We start from the raw sequence: 17605 nt of genomic DNA on the forward strand, positions 1-17605 counted from the left end.
GAACTCAGAAAATGCCTCCTGGAAAGATGCTCAGCTAAGCATCCCGTATGCCACAGCAGTCCCTAGCCCATCCCTCAGTGGACCCCTGGCTCGCTACAGTGTGCCCTGGAAGCATCATGTTCGTCACGCAGCCAAGGAGGAGATATAAAGATCAGTTTTAGATCAGGGCCTCACGTGAAATAATCTAGGTCAATACAGGAGATGTCTGACACATGAAGAGGATGGGGTGCTCTCCTTGCATTTCCAGGGAATGGACTGAGCACAATATATGGACAATTGGCTCCAAATAGCCAAGTGACATTTAAACAAGCATAACGGCTGCAGGTATGCTGTGCAAACTGGCCTCCCTCTAACCAACGGTCCTTACGTCATTAGCACAGACAATAATTTTAAAAAGCATTGTTTCGTGGCATGATTCCAGAGCCTGCTTCTCCCCACTGCCTTGCTTAGTGCCTGCATTAACCTCATTCTATAAGTCCCAGGACCTCTGACTCTTACAGCTGAATTCATAAAAAATGTAAGCCCTCACTATGTGGGATTTTTGCTTGCTTCCTTCCAAGTGCATGTTTTTCTGACTCATTGAACCTGGCTTCCCCAGCTTGTGCTACAGCAGGTTGCATTAGCTACAATAAGCACCCATGGAAATGGATTGATTAAGAAAAAAACAAGAGGGAAAAAAAGATAGCAAAGGCACATGCTACGCTTTAGCCTACCAGATTCCTGTACGTGCTACAAAAATGCTTGGAAAAACCCTGTCCAAAAGAAAGCAAACAGCATAAAAACGTATGTTGCCAACAGTTGCTCAGCTGTTTACTGCTCAGCAGAAAGGAGGACCAACACGCAGCACAGAGGAGTCCAGTGGGTCACACACGAGGTGCACCAGCATGGCTTCTTTGACTCAAATCCCCTTCTGAACATAGAGAGTCCCATCTGAGAACAGAACTCTTCCTTTCATCAATTTTTATGAAGCACGCGGAAAAAAAGAACCCGGGTCCTCTAAATGAGGCAGCTCTGGAGGGACAGGAGGTTATTCCTTCGCAGAACCATTCTCTGCCCTAAACCTGAACTACACCAGAAATGCGTGATCCAATTCCTTTATTAAAATAAATAAATAAATAATGTTAAATATATCCATTTCACTACAAAATGTGCAATGCCCCGCTCTTGCTTCTACCTTTTCTACTCTGGCCTGTGAACTGAAGAGCAGTCCTCATCGTAACTACCTACACCATACACCACGGCTTGCCCTACTTTTATTGACACAAAGCATTATATTTGTGCACAAGAGTTCCGCCTCTGTTCGCACAAACAGAACAGCCCAGTTCACTTCCTGGCACAGACAAGTACATGAACACATCCGCATGTATCTGACAGAAAGAGAGAAGAGAAGTGATGACAAAAATCTACTGAGGAAGGGGCAGAAGACGCCATCCTGAATATGCCAGGTGAGGCTGTACAAGTGAACTGTTTAGCATATGCTATGTACAAGTAAATGGCAATTTACCATGGGAAAGAAAGAATAATTGCAAACATTTATGCCTCATACATGTGTATGAAACAAAACAGCTCTTAGAAAGCTCACGCATCACCCAACCAGAAGGCAAGGCACCTGACAAACACTACCCCTAATTTTGTCGCTTTGTAGGTGATTGCTTCCTTCCTTCTCTTCCTGCATTTGATTTCTTATCTTCTTAGGAAGTGTTCTCCAAGAGGCATGCAGACAACTCCCCGAAAAGGGTGGAAAAGAGGTGGAAGCAGGGAGATGCTGGTCCTATCCAGCAAACCACCCACCAAACACGAAAGCAATTCCTCACTCTTTGCTGAGTACAAAGATGCACCGTACAACAACTTCAAAGCCAGGTCTGTTCTTCCTTCAGACAGCCGAAGTGTTTCTGGATGTATTGGCTGCCAATAGCCATGGCGGTGCCTGAGCCTTGACTACTGTGCCCCATTAGAGCAGTCTTTATTTATGCTGGTGTTTTCTGGAAAGTACTGCACAAGTGCCAAGAAAAGAGGAGACTGATTTGTTTGGGTCTTCTGTCAGAGCAGCAGGCAACCTGCCATCAGCAGTGCCTCTTTGTAACCAAACTACTCTCTCCCTTGCAAAGTACTGATACTCCCAAATATTTCATGAATCAAGAGGAAAACCAGGGCGTTATTACTGATGTGAACAACAAGGCACAAGATAGGAGCCTTGTACAAATAACTGCTCAGTGAGAGAGACCAAAAATATCCTTCCTTTGCTTTCTCCCAACCTCGCCTTTCAACTCACCTCCCACCTAATACCAATGAAGCACATTTGAGCTTTAACAAAGATGGATCAGTTGCTGCGCAGTCCCCTGGTGCTTACCTAGACACCGAAGTCACCTAGTCCTAACCCAGTCATCCCTCAGCAAACTCTAAAAGGAAATAAATTCATCCATGCCAATAAGTAAATTGTAAGACCACCTTCATCCATCTTGTTCCTGTATTTTTAAAATTTGATTGTGGCCAAAGAACTGCTGGCTGGAAATTACCCTTCCCCCAGCTCACGCATACACCCTTTAAAAATGCAAAATCTAGCCCTCTATTTCAATATTTCTGATGTCAGTGACCGGTGTCGGCTCTCCCCATACAGTAACTGCTTTAAAGCGCTGCATACAGCACTGCATTAAAAATTAATTACACATGCTATTTTATTGATAGTGCATAATGTAATGAGCACCAGCTGTGCTAAACATCCAAACTCCTTTTTAAGACAGCTATAAAAAAAGAAAGAAACTGCACTTCCAAATGCTTCTCCTGTCAGAGGAGAAAAACAGCAACATCTTGGATGGATTTGAAACAGGATTCTTTGATTTAGCTCTCCATTTGGAGCGTTTGAAGAGTTCAGACTCTTGGGCTCAGCGTAGTGGTATGCGATCGAGTTAACTCTCTAAATGTTGGACCCATTGTCTTTACTGCAGGCAATGTTTCTTGCACCCTTTTGTCTTGAGACTACAAGATTCAGTTCCACCCGTTAATATTGCAATTAAGAGCTTTTCATTTTCCTTGGATGTCTGGAAATTGCAGGCATCCCCTTTAAAGCACCTTTAAATATCTCTATTGCCCCTGCTGGTTCTTAACTTTAGGTAATTAGGACTTACAAAGTTAGAGTGATAGGGCGCCTGTCTAGAACAAAGCCTCAGCCATGCTTAAATTGCCAGTGCTGCTGCCCCTTGCAGCACCCTAATTTTAGCTGCCTCTTTGCTCTGTTAAGATACCTTCGTTACCTCTTGGCAAGCACACCACCCAGTCAGAATATATAAGTTTGCAATTAGCTACATCTCTTTTGAGTTTAGATCTGAGTTTAATATCTGGTGAGAAAGAGAGCTGCGCAGACAGACAGGTCACATATGATTTTAATACTTGGATAGATGGATGAACGCAGAGATTGATAGATAGATGAAAAGATAGATGCATACATACAAACTGATGCATATCTGTTTTTAGCACATACATCTCTCACACAGCCCTGCACTCTGTAAGTACTGTGCACAATGTCAATTCTACTATAGCACACACTAAATATTTCACTAAAATAAATAAATACATGTAACCATGACTAATAGGGCACCTCTCCTGAATGTTAGCCAGGTACTTTAAGTAAACCTTTTCTTTATGGAAGAAAATGAAAAAATACATTTTTAAAGGGTGTCAGGGAAGCTGCCTTCAGTCTTTTTCTGCCCTCAGAATCATATACCCAAAATATGTCTTTCTCCTCTCAAAAAAAGCACCATGAGCTGATCAGAAATTGAGTATTACAGTTTTTTTGTTTGTTTTTGTTTTTTTTTTAAGATTCCACTCAGAAAAAAAAATAGGAGTAATGTATCAGCCATCGTCCTGGGACTTGATGAGTTGGGAGGTTTTTGCTGGATGAGTTTGCATTCTCTGCTCTGATTACTGTTTTGTTTTCCATTGATCCTCCTGTGTTAATAAAACCCAGTCTGGAGTGAACAAAAGCTTGCTTCTTGTTCTAGTAAGAAATGTGCCGAGCACATACCATATCATTAACATAAAAGTTTTTGAAATAATACTGCTTTCTAGACAGCCTGTATTAATTGCAGCAAGCTTTTTGCAGCAGGGTGGTCTAATCTAGCTTTTCTTATTGGCTGATTCCAGTTATAAAACCAGAACAAAATGAATACTGTGATGTACTTGAAGAAGGAAAAAACATTCTTTTAAAACCTATTATTTACTCGCAGGTACTTCTTTTATCTTTATTGCCACCTTAACCTTTGCTAAGAAAACAGAAATGATGCAGTAAGTAGAATTTCAGCAGCCAAGTAAATTGATATCAACTTTACAAGATGACCGTGTGATTTTCAGAATGTCCTAATGACTAACACAGCTGATTCCTTGAATTAAAAGGAGCTTGTTCCACTCTTCTGATCTATGCCCCATGCCTTCCTCTGTTTTAGCCCTTCAGCTTCACAGCCCTGTCCATTAATCACTGCTGTCCATGCCCGCTTGCTGTTTTTATACATGCAACTAAGTATCATAATTGCTTTCCACCTCCCTCCATCAGCCTACATGTGGGAAGCAAGCAGTTTCGCTGGCTGGCTGAATGTATGTGTACTGGGCAGATTTAATTATCTTTACAGATATATATAAAACCCTCGCTCATGGGCCGAGGTCCAAAGACTTTGGATCAGGTATGTATCTGAACGCAGGCAGAAAGGATAAATTATTGTCTGTGGCACTGCAATCCACTTTGTCTTACACCGATCAGAGCTCCTTTCCTGGGGCTTTTACATGGTAGGATCTTCAGGGCAGGGACTTTTCTCTTTGGAGAGCACATTGTAAAGTGCCATGCACTTCTGTGCTGAGATTTTCAAAGCTCGTTTCTCGTTAACTTTAATGGGAAATGGGCATCCAAATCTCTTAGGCAGCTTTGACAATTTAAGACTTAATGTACAATATTAATAAATCAGCATCATAAAAAGAGCCTTATGAAGATGTATTGTGAAAAAATAGCCCCACAAAAAGCATTGTAGTGTATGTGTGTATGCATACAGGCATATACTTTTCTTTACATAATTATGTCTCTCAACAATCATTTGCATGTCTCTTATGCAGAAAAACCTGTGTGCATTTTACAGTTACTCTAAGCAGTTGCAATTCATTGAAATGAAATAAAAAGCAGGCTCAGAAAAGCACCCTAATCTGGCAAGGGGTAAAGCAAAATGAATGCTTTGCCCATTTATATTTTAGATCCAAGCTACACAACCCTGTGAATTTCATGACTCTATTCCAACTTCTAATTAAATAGGCACTAAAAACATTTAAACAGGGGAACCCAATTCAGCAGACAGGAGCCTCTGAGGCAAAAATAAGTAAATAAATAAATAAATAAAGAGACAGAGAGAGAGACTTTTCCAGTGGCAGATATTTTAAAAAATCACATAGAAAAAACATAGACCTTCACCTGCACATTCCTCACCCTGTGTTGCCTTGAACACAAAGAAAGGAACAAAGACAGGAGGGACCACAACCAGCACTGTCAGGAGAGGTGCTGGACACCAAGCGGACTTCCCAGCATCATTTGCTGTGATCGAAGCTGCTATCAGCAGCACATTTCCTACAAATCACAAGCCACTCTGGACGAGGCAGAGGACTTCCCATCTGCACGGCTAAATGCTATTCAGCTCTCTAGGCAATTGCTCTTATCTAGATCCAAGATTTCCAAACACAACTTTTCCACCTGCAGACCCCAAACCCAGGTTTGGGATCCCCAGCACAAAACTGCTGGGCCTGATCTGGGAGTGCCTCGCAGAGATCTGGGAGTACCTGCAACTTCCAGCCTTCAGGGTCGCAGCCTGCTTGAGAACTGCATTGAAAAACTCCAGGTCCTGCATTAAATGAATGCTGAAAAACAGGAAAGGTAAGAAATGATGAAGGAGGAGAAGAGGCGGGAACTGTTGATGGCTTTTGTTCAAAGAAGGAAACAATTCCTCAGAAGCAAGAATGGAGCTGACAGAATAAAAGGCTAATCAAGTCAGAGAGACAAGCAGATCTCTAAAGCTGTAGCAAGTGACTATTGTAAATGGCTATATTAAAAAAGAGGGCACAATGCAGGGATCGTCACTAGATTATTAGTCAACACAAAGAACTCACTTTTCTTTCATTTCCACAAAACATTTTGAGCGCAAGAAAGATCCTGCGACTCCTGCTACAGGGTTTAAAGCATGCCCAGGCTCATTTACTAAGGGAGCAAAGAAAGGGTTAAAGAGATATAATCTCCTTTTCAAGGGAAGAAAATGCTTCTTTCAAGCAGAGCTTGACCAACTACTGTCATAAACATGTATCATGCACTTTGATATAACCTATTCTCTAAGTGCCACAGACTGCAGCAGTAATTACAGGAAGCCATGATAACAGGTCTCTCTCTCCGCAGAGCTGGCATCCTTCTCCCAGCAAACACACCACTCTGAACTGGCCCTGCACAGCTCCAAAGCGAGAAATGAAAGTATGTAACACACCAAAGCATCGCCCTCCCACCTCCTTTAATCAATCATTCCTTCCTTCCTTTTTAGTTTTGCTTCCTTCCCTCCCCACCGGCTGTTGGCATCAGGAGCAATGGGGAACCAGGGCATCCAGTCTGCTCTTACAGCTACCTGCCTACCAAAGGCACCTGCGTGCATCCTGAGTTGGTGAAGAGAGCAGAAAAATGGGAGATCAGTTCCAGTTTGCTTTACCAGCTGGTAAAGGGGGGAAGCGGGGCACCTATCTGACTTTCTCATTGAGCATCCACCACTCAGAAGCACATCTCCACACTGTTTGAGGCCAGCTGGTCAGAGTGATGAGGTCAGAAAAACAGAGCTTAATGAGAACAGCATCCCGCCATGCTGCATATGGTAGCATGGATGAGAAATCAGACCAGGTCCAGGGGCATCATGCATCGCTGCAAGCCCAGCACGAGCAGCTGGGCGCAGGCTGAGCCCAGCCAGGAGGCTCAGGAGCCTTCCTCGAGCACCACGAGCTTCACCTGGGGTCCTCAAATTGAGACGTGCAGGGACCTTCTCGTGAGATAGAGCACACTGCTGCAGTACCACTGTTAATGTAAAGAAAAAGTTGAACAGAGCTAACTTTTGCCGCTTTAGGGGGGCAGGAGGAGCCACTGGCCAAAGGCTTTATTCCTCACAGTCCTTGCTGTCTCTCTAAATCTCCTGGTCCTCACACATTGCTTATCCAGCATCATTCTGGGAGCTCCCTATTAAAGCTCCACACACATTAGCGTGAATGAAGGCTGCAGGGTCTGGCCCACCACAGTCAGACTCCACCATAAGTGCTTGCGGATTTCACCACAGCTGTATTTTCTTTTAAGCCCACCCCCCACCCCCCCCACCCCCCATTTTCACCTCTCCAGCCTGCAGTTCACCACAGCCCCGATCTTGCAACTGAGCCACACTCAGAAACACCCACTGATTTCAAAGAGATCGCTGGGTCTGAAAGGACGGGGTCTGGCAACCGTATGGCCGTGTCCTCTTGGGCTCCCTCAGCGCGCCCTCATTTCCACATCACTTTCCCCTCCTCGCAGTGACAAAAGTCAGGCATCCAAAAGGAATAAAGGAAAAGAAAAGCTGCTGGGGGAGAGGGGAGGGATGTGTGGCAAGTTACCAAAGAGCATTTTCTCAAAGCAAGGGAGAAAACTGCATGGAGCACATACATCCTGCGTGCACATGGACTCAGAGAAAAGTCTTTAATACAAATGATTAGGAGAAAAAAAAAGAAAAAAAAAAAGGAGGGGGGGAGACCTCAGATGTTAAATGTTATCCAATTAAGCTTAAAATAAACATCCCAGAGAGATGAAATCTTGATACCAGGGTATCACATTCTGCGAGGAGTCTCAGACATTTGTTCACAACGTGGCACAAATGGCCCGGCAGCGGCCGCTGGTAACATCTGAAGGTGGGCAGGCAGAAGGGGAAGGACAGGGGGAAGAGGGAGCCACACACCCCTTCCCGCTCCCCGTCCTCCGCCAGCACGGGGAGAGGGGCAGGAGGGAGGGCAGGGGGTGTTTGGGACATTTTCACTGCCTTCCCCACACGACCCAGCGGAGGCAGCTCTCCCACAGCAAAGATGACATCACTTGGCAGCACTACTGACCTTCAGATAGCAACAAAAAAAAAAATGTTTCTATTACCTGACAACTGACAATGACATCCAAATGTGCCTGACGTCTCAGTCTGAATCTCAGTCTGAGTCCCGCCAACTGAGACTGCACGTGCACCACAGCAGGGCAGGCTAAGGCAGGGCGGGAGAGAGGCCAGTGCGCGGAGAGGTGACGTGATGACGGATGTGTGAGGGTGGGAGGAGGCAGCTATGGGAGCCCCCGGCAGGTTTGCAGGCCTGGACGGCCCTGGAGAAAAAACAATAGAAAAAACTGTCAGTCGGACCTAAGTTTGAAGGGACAGAGGAGGCATCATCAGCGGGAACGGGTGAGGCAGGGGCTGGCTGCCTAACGCACTACGCGCTTGCTCTGCACTGCTCCCTGGGGAAAGGAGCCCTTGGGGCTCACGTTGGGCTGGGAAAGAGCAAGAAGGGACCTGGGGGCCCTGCGAGCCCAGCTGGGGGCACGGAGAGGGGCGAAGTGGGGGCACAGCCAGTCCTGGTGTGGAGGAGAGCCGGAGGCGGCGAGCGTCGCCACCAGCACTTGCTCAGGGACCGAATCAAAAGGGGGATTATTGTTTTACGGCTGTGTTAATGCATTTAGCTGACACAAAACCAGGCAGGCTCTCTGCCGAGCCGCTGCTGAAGCAGGCTCAGCACACCAGCGCAGACAAAGTGCAGTGACTTGGAGCTCAAATGGCTTCGGAGGGGTGCCAGGAGCCGAGCTCCCAGAATGAGGCATTCACGGGCCACTGTGCTGCCCGCCCGCCTGAGCCGCAGCCAGTTGTGCATTTTGCATGCCCCCATTATGCAGTCCGCTTCCCTGTCGAGCCTGCAAAGAATGGAGCAACATTTTTTTTTCTGGTAGCTAAAAAAATGATATTGTAACCTCCAGCTGTATTATTTATTTTTAACCCCTCTAGGAATCACCTGCCATTTCGAAGCTGCCTTTAGACTTCTCTCCTGCTCCACTGGAAACGCACACTCCTCCTGGCACTAGTCCAGATGGAGCTCCGTGGTTTAAAAAACTCAAATGCAAGCCTTACATATCGATATACACCTGTACAAATACAGACAGGCACAAACAGACATGCACACGCAGAATCAGGTAAGAGCCACATTTTTGGCTGGCGCGAAATCAGCAGAGTTCAGAGGGAAGTTGCGAGAACAGCACCGCTCTGCATCCCACCCCGTTTATTTAAAACTACCCTCTCTGCTTAATTATTGCATAAAGGGGAGCTACTAATCAAGGGCAGTTTCTAAATGAAGATATGCGGTGGAGTGGTCGCCATTAAAAAGCTGGCATTTGCCAACAGCTACCGCACAGTGGTAGGTCAGAAACCACAGTTTCCCCCTTTGTTTAGATCAGGAAATACGTGTGCTAATTGTGGGGTATCGTTTGGCAAATGCTCTCTTTTTTTTCCTAAGGGTGGCGATTCTGTCTGTGCACACATGTGCGCCTTGCATACACATGCAAACACCATGGCAGCAAGGAGAAATATGTTCACCCGTGCTCCCTTCAGCCCTAGAAGAGCAGCGCTTAGAAGGGAGGCTGTCCACCTCAAGGATCCTGGTTCAGAAACCAGGCCTACGTGTTGATCTGACAGCTACACATGTGAGGCAAACGGGGATACTTCATCCTTGGCACAGCATCCAGCGCTCCAGTCTGCAAGGACTGCATTTGATTTTGTCGTTTATCTTAAATGGCTAAGAGACCACCAGAGCAAAACATTTGTGTGAAGCTTTTGCCAAAACCACAAGTGAAGAGTCTAAATTCCCTGCGTAAATACTTGAGCTTCAAGCATCAAGGATAAAATTTGTGCTCTTTTGTGAGGACTGGTTTTAAATAGAAGCCATCTCTGTGGCACATGGAGCAAGGAAGGATTTTTTATTTTGGAGGCTCAGTTGCCTGGATTTTGCAATTGTTTTCATCTCCCTGGAAATACTACACAGGCAGGTAATGATAACTACTATCTAGACTGTACTAACATTGCATTTGGGGTAGAAATGTATGCTAGGTGCATGGAAATGGATGTCAGACACTGATTTCTGTCTGTTCTGTAACACATGAATAACAACCTTTTACATGGAACAAAAACTTAACACAAATTCCCTTAAATTACTTAACAATTGTATCTTATATTCCTGATGTTATAAAAACAACTAGGCTGGCCAAGACAAGGTTGAGCTGCCTGGGCGCTCATCCTTGCCAGGAAAGCCGTGAGCTGGAAATCTGGTTTAGAGTTGGACCACAGCTGCATCTCAGGTGGCACCTAAACATGCCCACAGCCCTGCCACGACAAAGGACACAGGTCTTGCAGTCAGTCAGTCCCTCCCACGTCATGGTGCCATACTACAGCTCTCAATAGGGTTTGGAAGCAGCCCATCATACAACGAACCACATGAAGCCCACCAAGCCCACCAACAATCACAACTGCATGGGGTTTTAATGTGGAGGTGCATGGGTCCTAGCCTGCAAAACTACCCTGAAGGTGACAGCCTCTCCCCTAGTGCTGGTGGGTCCCTCCTTTCTGTTAGCAATGAATTTGATATAATTTGCACAGTTCTGAGGTGTCTGAGAAGATGCTAAGAGGTCACCAGGAGGGTACAGAGATGCCCTCCCTTCTCTTACCCAGTATATTTCCCCTAGTGTGGAAAGGATGTTAAGGTTTCAAACAAGAGGTTTCTAACCCCTGGGGGAAAGGGATCCTGTAAGAGCCTTCCAAGAGAGGTAGTGGGGGCAAGCCAGCCAACCGCTTTAACAAGATGCCTCCCAACTTTATGGGAAGGACTATATGGTCTGGTTGCCAGTGAAGGGGTGGAACTGAAGATGTCACTCAGAAGGCCTTTTTGTGTCCTTTCTCTTATATATCAGGAAATTTAAAATGAGCCAATCTAGTGTCAGAAAGGAAATGAGTAGGAGGGAGAAGAAGAACGGACAAAGAAAGACTCTGGCAGATCTTCAAGGAGTCCCACTACCTCTCCCTGAAATGATGAAACTGGGGCTGTCAGACCAGAAGGCTGAGTCTGCCCCTACAAACCACCACAAACCAGGAAATTCTTTATTTTCCTTGCTACTACTTCAGGGTTTGCTTCTTTGTCACGGATAACAGGACAGTCCTCTAGAACCAGATTGATTGGCAAATCATGAAGAGGAAAATTGTATCCACTGCCCTGGAGGAAAGGCGTGGAGAAAAGGAGCACTCCACCGTTAGGTATGCAACGCCTCTTTATAACTATAGAAATAACAGCGGAACTCCGAAATACTCGGCTTGTGTTTGCTAAGAAAATGCCCATGTTTTACTTCTCTAGCTCCTCTTCTGCGGTATTTTTTTCCCATATAGCCTCCCTATTTAAAGCTGAAAACGAAGACGAGGGCTCTATGTTTCCTCAACTTAACTGCTGCAGGTAATGGGCATACACAGACTGAACAAACAGATAAAAACATACCCAGCTATGGGTAGACAGACAGATAGCTGCTATCCTAAGCTGGTGCAGGAGTTTTCTACTCAACCCATGCAGCACCAGGTGAGGGAAGGGATCGAGTCTCTGGAATCCTATGGCAGATTGACTGTACCACATTGCACACTCATTTCAAAAAGCAAACACTCCTGCGAGCCCCTGTGTGTCACACAGGGCACAACCACAACCTGCAAGAAGGGAAAGCAGACTGCAAGGACAGCAGTGCAATCGTAGAGGCTGATCTGGAAAAACTGATCCATTTGGGGTGAATGTGAGCATGCATGCAGCTCTGTGTCTCTCCATGCCCACTGCCACGATGTGTAAGGTTTGAGTCTCCTCTTGGGCCAGTACCATGAAATCATCCACCTGCACTGCAGATCTCAATTACATATTCTGCATTCATTCTGCATGGATGCGAGGGGGAGTTTTGCACATAGCATGAGTGTGGAACATGCACAGGGACTGTCACAGTGCAAATAAAAGATCTGCATTGCTGATAGGAAGGGAGGATTTTGTCCTTATGCTTTAAACAGGCTCAGCACACGCTCACTGCCTGCACACGGCAGTAGCTCCCAGGTTGTGTTGACTCCCAGACACTGCTAAAAGTAATTTTTTTGCTCTCTGCTATTTTTAAACTTGCAAAGAAGAAAATAAGGTAAATTGGACATGACCCCAGAAGATGGAAATGAGCATAAGAGCCTAGATGAACGTGACAAAAGCCACAATCAAGGCATAAATTGCATCCTTTTGTTGTCCCTCTCCCTGAGCCTAGGCATGACTGGCCGTATGACATGGTATATGTAAAACATCACGCTCCTTTAGCACATCTGCAGAAAAGTACCCGGGCAAAGCACAAAGATGGGGCTGCAAGCAACATTCACAACGTCCCATCTCAGACTGAGGACCTGATCTTAATTTAAGAGATCTTGCTTTATACCTCATGTTGTGTGCAAATGCAGCCATGTGTAGCTATGTGGCTGGTGCATCCCTCGGGATGCTGTGTGCTCACTGGGAGGGTGGCTGCATGTGCGTCTGCACGGGCAGACAGGCAGGTGCACACGCAGACGTGTAAGCCACTTAACAGGGCACGAACCAAGTTTTTGTGTGTCTCTCTGTGCCTGTCTGGTGATGGAAAATCAATCAATGGCTGGTTAAAGACTAAAGCTCAGTTCCATTATTAAAAAACTCTCTCTTTTAATAAAAAGAAAAACATCTGTTCAAACAGTGAACAGCTACAAATTCAGAGCGCAGGCTGCAGCCTCATCCCTTCCCTGTGCCCATCGTGTTCAGGGAGAATATTGCAAATGTTCTGAGATGGGTTTTACATGTACCATTGCAGCAGCCTTAAACAGACACATCCAGAAGTGAAAGACAGATCTATTCACTAATCTTTCCAACAGACTTTTTCCAAGCTTTTTCTCAAACAAGTTGTCTCATCTGTATTATACCATCTCACCCGGACCATTCCCCCATGGTGTTATATCTTTCTACCGTGTCTTTTCACACAGGCACCAACAGGATTGATGGAACCAAATGTGCACAGCACACGTGCACACACACACCCCTATGCACATACACACACGCTAGTGAGACAGAGGCAGAAACATTTCCAACAGCAACTAGGAGAGCAACGAACACTCACCCTGCAAGGGGCAGACACACGGAGCATCCCCCAGCGAGGGCAGAAGGACTCTGCAATATGTGCAGGCAGGCTGTTACTCACGCACAGAGCCCGGCTCGTGGCCAGACACACCTGCACACCAGCCCACTCCTCGTCCCCCTGCACACACAGTGGTTTTGGAGCAGTTCCCCTGCACCGGCTCACAATGTGCTGCTAAGACTAAAACTTTACTCGAGCTGGAAATGGAAAGGCTGCACTGGGGAGAGAAGAAGCGGGGCAGGGAAGGGATTTCTTGTTATATTTTGCTCAGGGATTTATTTTTTAACGTTTTTTTTTTTTTGGCAGACAAGGATTCCCTTTGAATTGATACATTTCTTTCTCCAAAGAATTTCGAATGATAATGCATAAATGAGTCATAGATCAAGAACAGCGACGTGGTGAGCAAGAAGGAGAAAGAGTGTGAGTGAGGGGCACTGGCACAGAAATTTGACAGTACCCCAACTCCCCCCCTTCCTCCCCCCATGCCAAGACATTAATTCTCACAAGTCGGAGAAAATTACTATGCATGAATGCAAAAAGCATGATCAGGAGTAATTAACATGGCTTCATATGCAAATTTTATTAATGCAGAAGTACAAAGTCATTATGCAAATGAAACTTACGTCAACTCTCTTGACAAATATTCATCTCTAAAGCTCAAGTTTCTCCCTTCTATTTTTTTTTTAATTTTTGGTGTAAAACGAAAAAAAAAAAAAAAGCGACGAGGACTGTTTGACAAGTTTGCAAAGTTGTTTTTCAACCGGAGAAATTTATTCCTGCATTGTTGATATTTTTTTGTTGTTGTTGGCAGGTAAACGACAGCTCATGGAGGAGAGCGGGAGGATGGGGGGACGCGGGCTACCAGCAGCAGGCAGCCAATCAAAACGCCAGCGGCTGTAATGAGCGCGATTGATGACTGTTTGGCTTTACTGCAGGGTAATGAACTAGAATCCAGTCTGAGGAGGAAAAAAATATGAATATTCATGAAGCTGTGCTCCTGCCTTTGATGATTAAAGAAATTTTTAATATTCAAATAAGCGCTTGCCAAGTGATTAACAAAGAACAAGCACGCAGGAATATGGAAATGGAGCTGTGGAAGATTTGGGAGTCACAGTCTGTGCAGAAAAGACAGCACAAAATTTCATAAACAAGATAGGCAGATAACCCAATTCAAATCTGAGCAAATAAAGGGGAAAAAAAATCCCATTCTTTTTCATCAGTTTGGATATTGTATCAGTCACTTTGTTTTAAAGTGTGAGGGAGAATAAAAGCAACCGATGCAATAAGACCAGGGGAGAAAATCCAAACCCTGAAAAACCCAACCCAGCAATTACAAAGTAAGAGTCCTGGGTGAGAAACTGATAGGAAAATGATGGCTAAGTCCACTGTCTGCTGTGGGCTATTGCTTTTCAAAAGAGGGAGCCTGCCTGATGCTGAGAGCCTACCAGCTCCTGCAAACCGCCAACTTGTTGTGTGTGACCGGAGGGAGGCAAAAGTATCCCGAAATAACTGAGCCAGTCCCTGCCGTTAAATCCCTTTCCTCAGCTACAGGGTGCATGGTGGGGCTTGACCGCTGTCTGGGAGAGAAACGAGGGAGTGCAACACAAAGCAGAAATGTTATTGCCAGGAAAAAAAAAAAAAAGAAAAAGAGGGGGGAAAGTGCAAAAGGAGGATGCAAGAAGGTCTCAACTGCCCACCCTGGTAATCAGCCGGTAAGAAATGTGCTTTCTGTGCCTGAGAGAGGAAGGTCCTCCCCTCCCCACAGGTTTCTGAAGAAGGATACAAAAATCCAGCCACATTACAAAATGTCTGATAAGTTCAGGCTCTCACCGTTTAATAGCTTCACTAAGGATTCACACTGAAGCACATAATAACAATATTAGCTGCTAAAATGACTTTGCAGTTAAAATACATCTAATTAGCAGCCAGCAACATCCTTTTTTTTTTCTTTTTTGGAAAAAACAGTTAACTTCAGGGCTACCTTATACCAGAATGAAATGTGGTTGAGCTCTTTCTGTTTTCCAAAAACAAAGTAAGGATAAGGATGTCTTCAAACACTTATGGCGTTGGAAAACCAACTCACCTTCTTTGTTATCCTAGGGTTTCACAGGCCTGTCTGGCTTTTCTGCAGAGCTTTAAAACCTCTGGTTAATTATTACTTATTTTAAAATCTAAAGATAGGATAGTCTAGGTACCATTTAAAAATTAGCTGGTGTATTCAGAATGTAACGTTTCCACTCTACTCCAAAAAATACTAATGACAATAACAGCAGCACGACGACAATGTTACAAAATGCACAAAACGGCCATGACTGGAACCTTCATAGTTGCTGTGAAAACACATCAAGAAGCTAATGGGATTTCCCCCCCCAAATCTGCTCCATTTTTAGAGATACAAATATACCCAGTGTTGATGTATTACAGGAAGGAAAAGGGGGAAAAGAAGAAGGAGTGGGAAAAGAAAAAAAAAAGAAAAAAAAAAAAAGGAAAGAAAGAAATGGTGAAACATAAGTAAAGATAAGGTTAAACACCACACAGAGGTATTGCTGGGAGTCTTTCCTCTGAATAATGCCAAGACCTTTAGAAGATGCCTCTTGTCTCTAGGTGCGTGTGGGAGGGTGAAGTGTGATATTACATAACGTACATGCTGCAGTGGCTATGAACAACCACACTGATTAAAAAGCTTGACTGTGAAGCTCAGCTTTCCGTTTCCTGGGCTTTCCGTAGCTTGTGCCAGACCCTTGAACATCGTAAATGTTATCCTTTGTCTATGAGATTCCTTGTCTTTACTTTAATCAATGCATTTTCTTTCCTAATGACACAGAAGCAACTAACAGCTCATGCAGTCGGTTGCTTTGAAGCCCTTCTTAAATGGCAGTTGAGTTCTACCATATAAATGTGAATACTTAATATTTATGCCACATTTTCTTTTTCTTTCTTTCTTTTCTTTTTCTTTCTTTCTTTCTTTCTTTCTTTCTTTCTTTCTTTCTTTCTTTCAAAGCTCCCCATCTGCATATTTCTGGTGAATAATGATACTTCAGTAGGGCAGGTGAACATACATTTCAGCATACAGAGTCAATGGGAAAAAATATTAAGAGTCAATACTGTAAAATTCAGCCCCTAAATTTAAGTGGCTTGAATTGAGCGTGCAGCTGTGGTTGCCTGTCAGTAGTTGGATGCTGTAATAATAATAATAACAACAACAACAACAATAATAACAATAATAATAATAATATGCCTTTCATTTCTCTAGTGCCTTCCATGCAAAGATCTGGAAGCACTTTACAAAGATAAATAAACTGAGCTTGGAACACCCTGTGTGGTTAATAAATATCCTAATATATCTAAATATCCTGTTTGGAGCATGCAACTCTTCTCACTGCGTAAAATTCCACATTTTAGATTGTCCACATGTTTGCACATGGTGTTTTGGAGGCTCAGACATCAAGGGTAGGCCGTGGAGATTTTTACTTACCTAAGAGGCCATGTGGGTTTCCAGGAGCAGCCTGCTTATGCAGTGCCAACACCTGTCTTTTGGGCAATAGGGGTGTTGGTTGTGGCCGGACCTGCTCCGAGGTCTGGGCGCTGCAGCATCCCGGGTCCCCCGGGGGCTCCGGTGGGGCCACCCACACCCCCCGCACCACCCACCTGATGCCCATCCAAACCTGACCCCGGCCCCGTGGCTGTGCTTTGACTGAATGTGGAGCTCAGGTTAAAATTGAACTTCTTGGCTCACCCCCATTAAATATGTGAGGAAAAGGACTTGTCCCAGTGCTGCATCCACCGCTCCCTCCCACCTGTGTCCCCACCCAGCCCACCTGCACGAGGGACAGCGGTAAACCCCCACTATGGAGAGCAGCCAGGAGTGAGAGGAGGGGAAATAGGGCCAGGGTTGGGCCTAAAATTCCACTAGGGATAAGTAAGTACAGTGCATCAACAGATGCTGTGGAAATATAATGTAGGAAACTGGAGCTTTTCTCATCGCAGGAGGGGGCTCTCACAGACAGGACTCAGGGCTGGGGATATGGCTGTGGCTGGGGTGCATACCCCAGGACAGAAGCCACGTCCTTACCCCAAGCTCCACTTTCCCCTTCCCACCCTCTGCATGCTGGCCTCTGCAGCCCCAAAACTTTTCCAAGCCAGGCCCGGCTCTCGCTCCGGGGCTGCCGAGTGCCTCACACAATGGTTCCCTGATCTGAGCTGCAATGTCCAGAAGCCACCGCAATAAACTAACAAATAACAATAATCACCCTGATCTGTGGAGTTTGTTTTCCAAAAGGCATAAAGGGTTGACAATAAACAGTTCATCAATTTTCCCAACTTTTTTCCCCAACTCTTGTAATTAAGTCCTGA

At 45.1% G+C, this 17605-nt stretch overlaps 1 protein-coding gene across 4 annotated transcripts in view; it reads right to left on the minus strand.

The window, feature by feature from the left end:
• Window positions 1–17605, minus strand: part of BCL11B (BCL11 transcription factor B) — a 90246-nt gene that overhangs the window by 40213 nt on the left and 32428 nt on the right. For 2 of the 4 annotated variants that reach the window (XM_035566818.1, XM_035566817.1), the window contains exon 3: window positions 8165–8380. The exons of the other annotated variants lie outside the window; for them this stretch is intronic. In XM_035566818.1, coding sequence (XP_035422711.1) covers window positions 8165–8380 — 216 coding nt within the window. The remainder of the gene's footprint in view (window positions 1–8164; window positions 8381–17605) is intronic. 4 annotated transcript variants of the gene reach the window in all.

The sequence above is a fragment of the Cygnus atratus genome, chromosome 5 (genome assembly GCF_013377495.2).
Source record: "Cygnus atratus isolate AKBS03 ecotype Queensland, Australia chromosome 5, CAtr_DNAZoo_HiC_assembly, whole genome shotgun sequence".
Taxonomy (NCBI): Eukaryota; Metazoa; Chordata; class Aves; order Anseriformes; family Anatidae; genus Cygnus; species Cygnus atratus.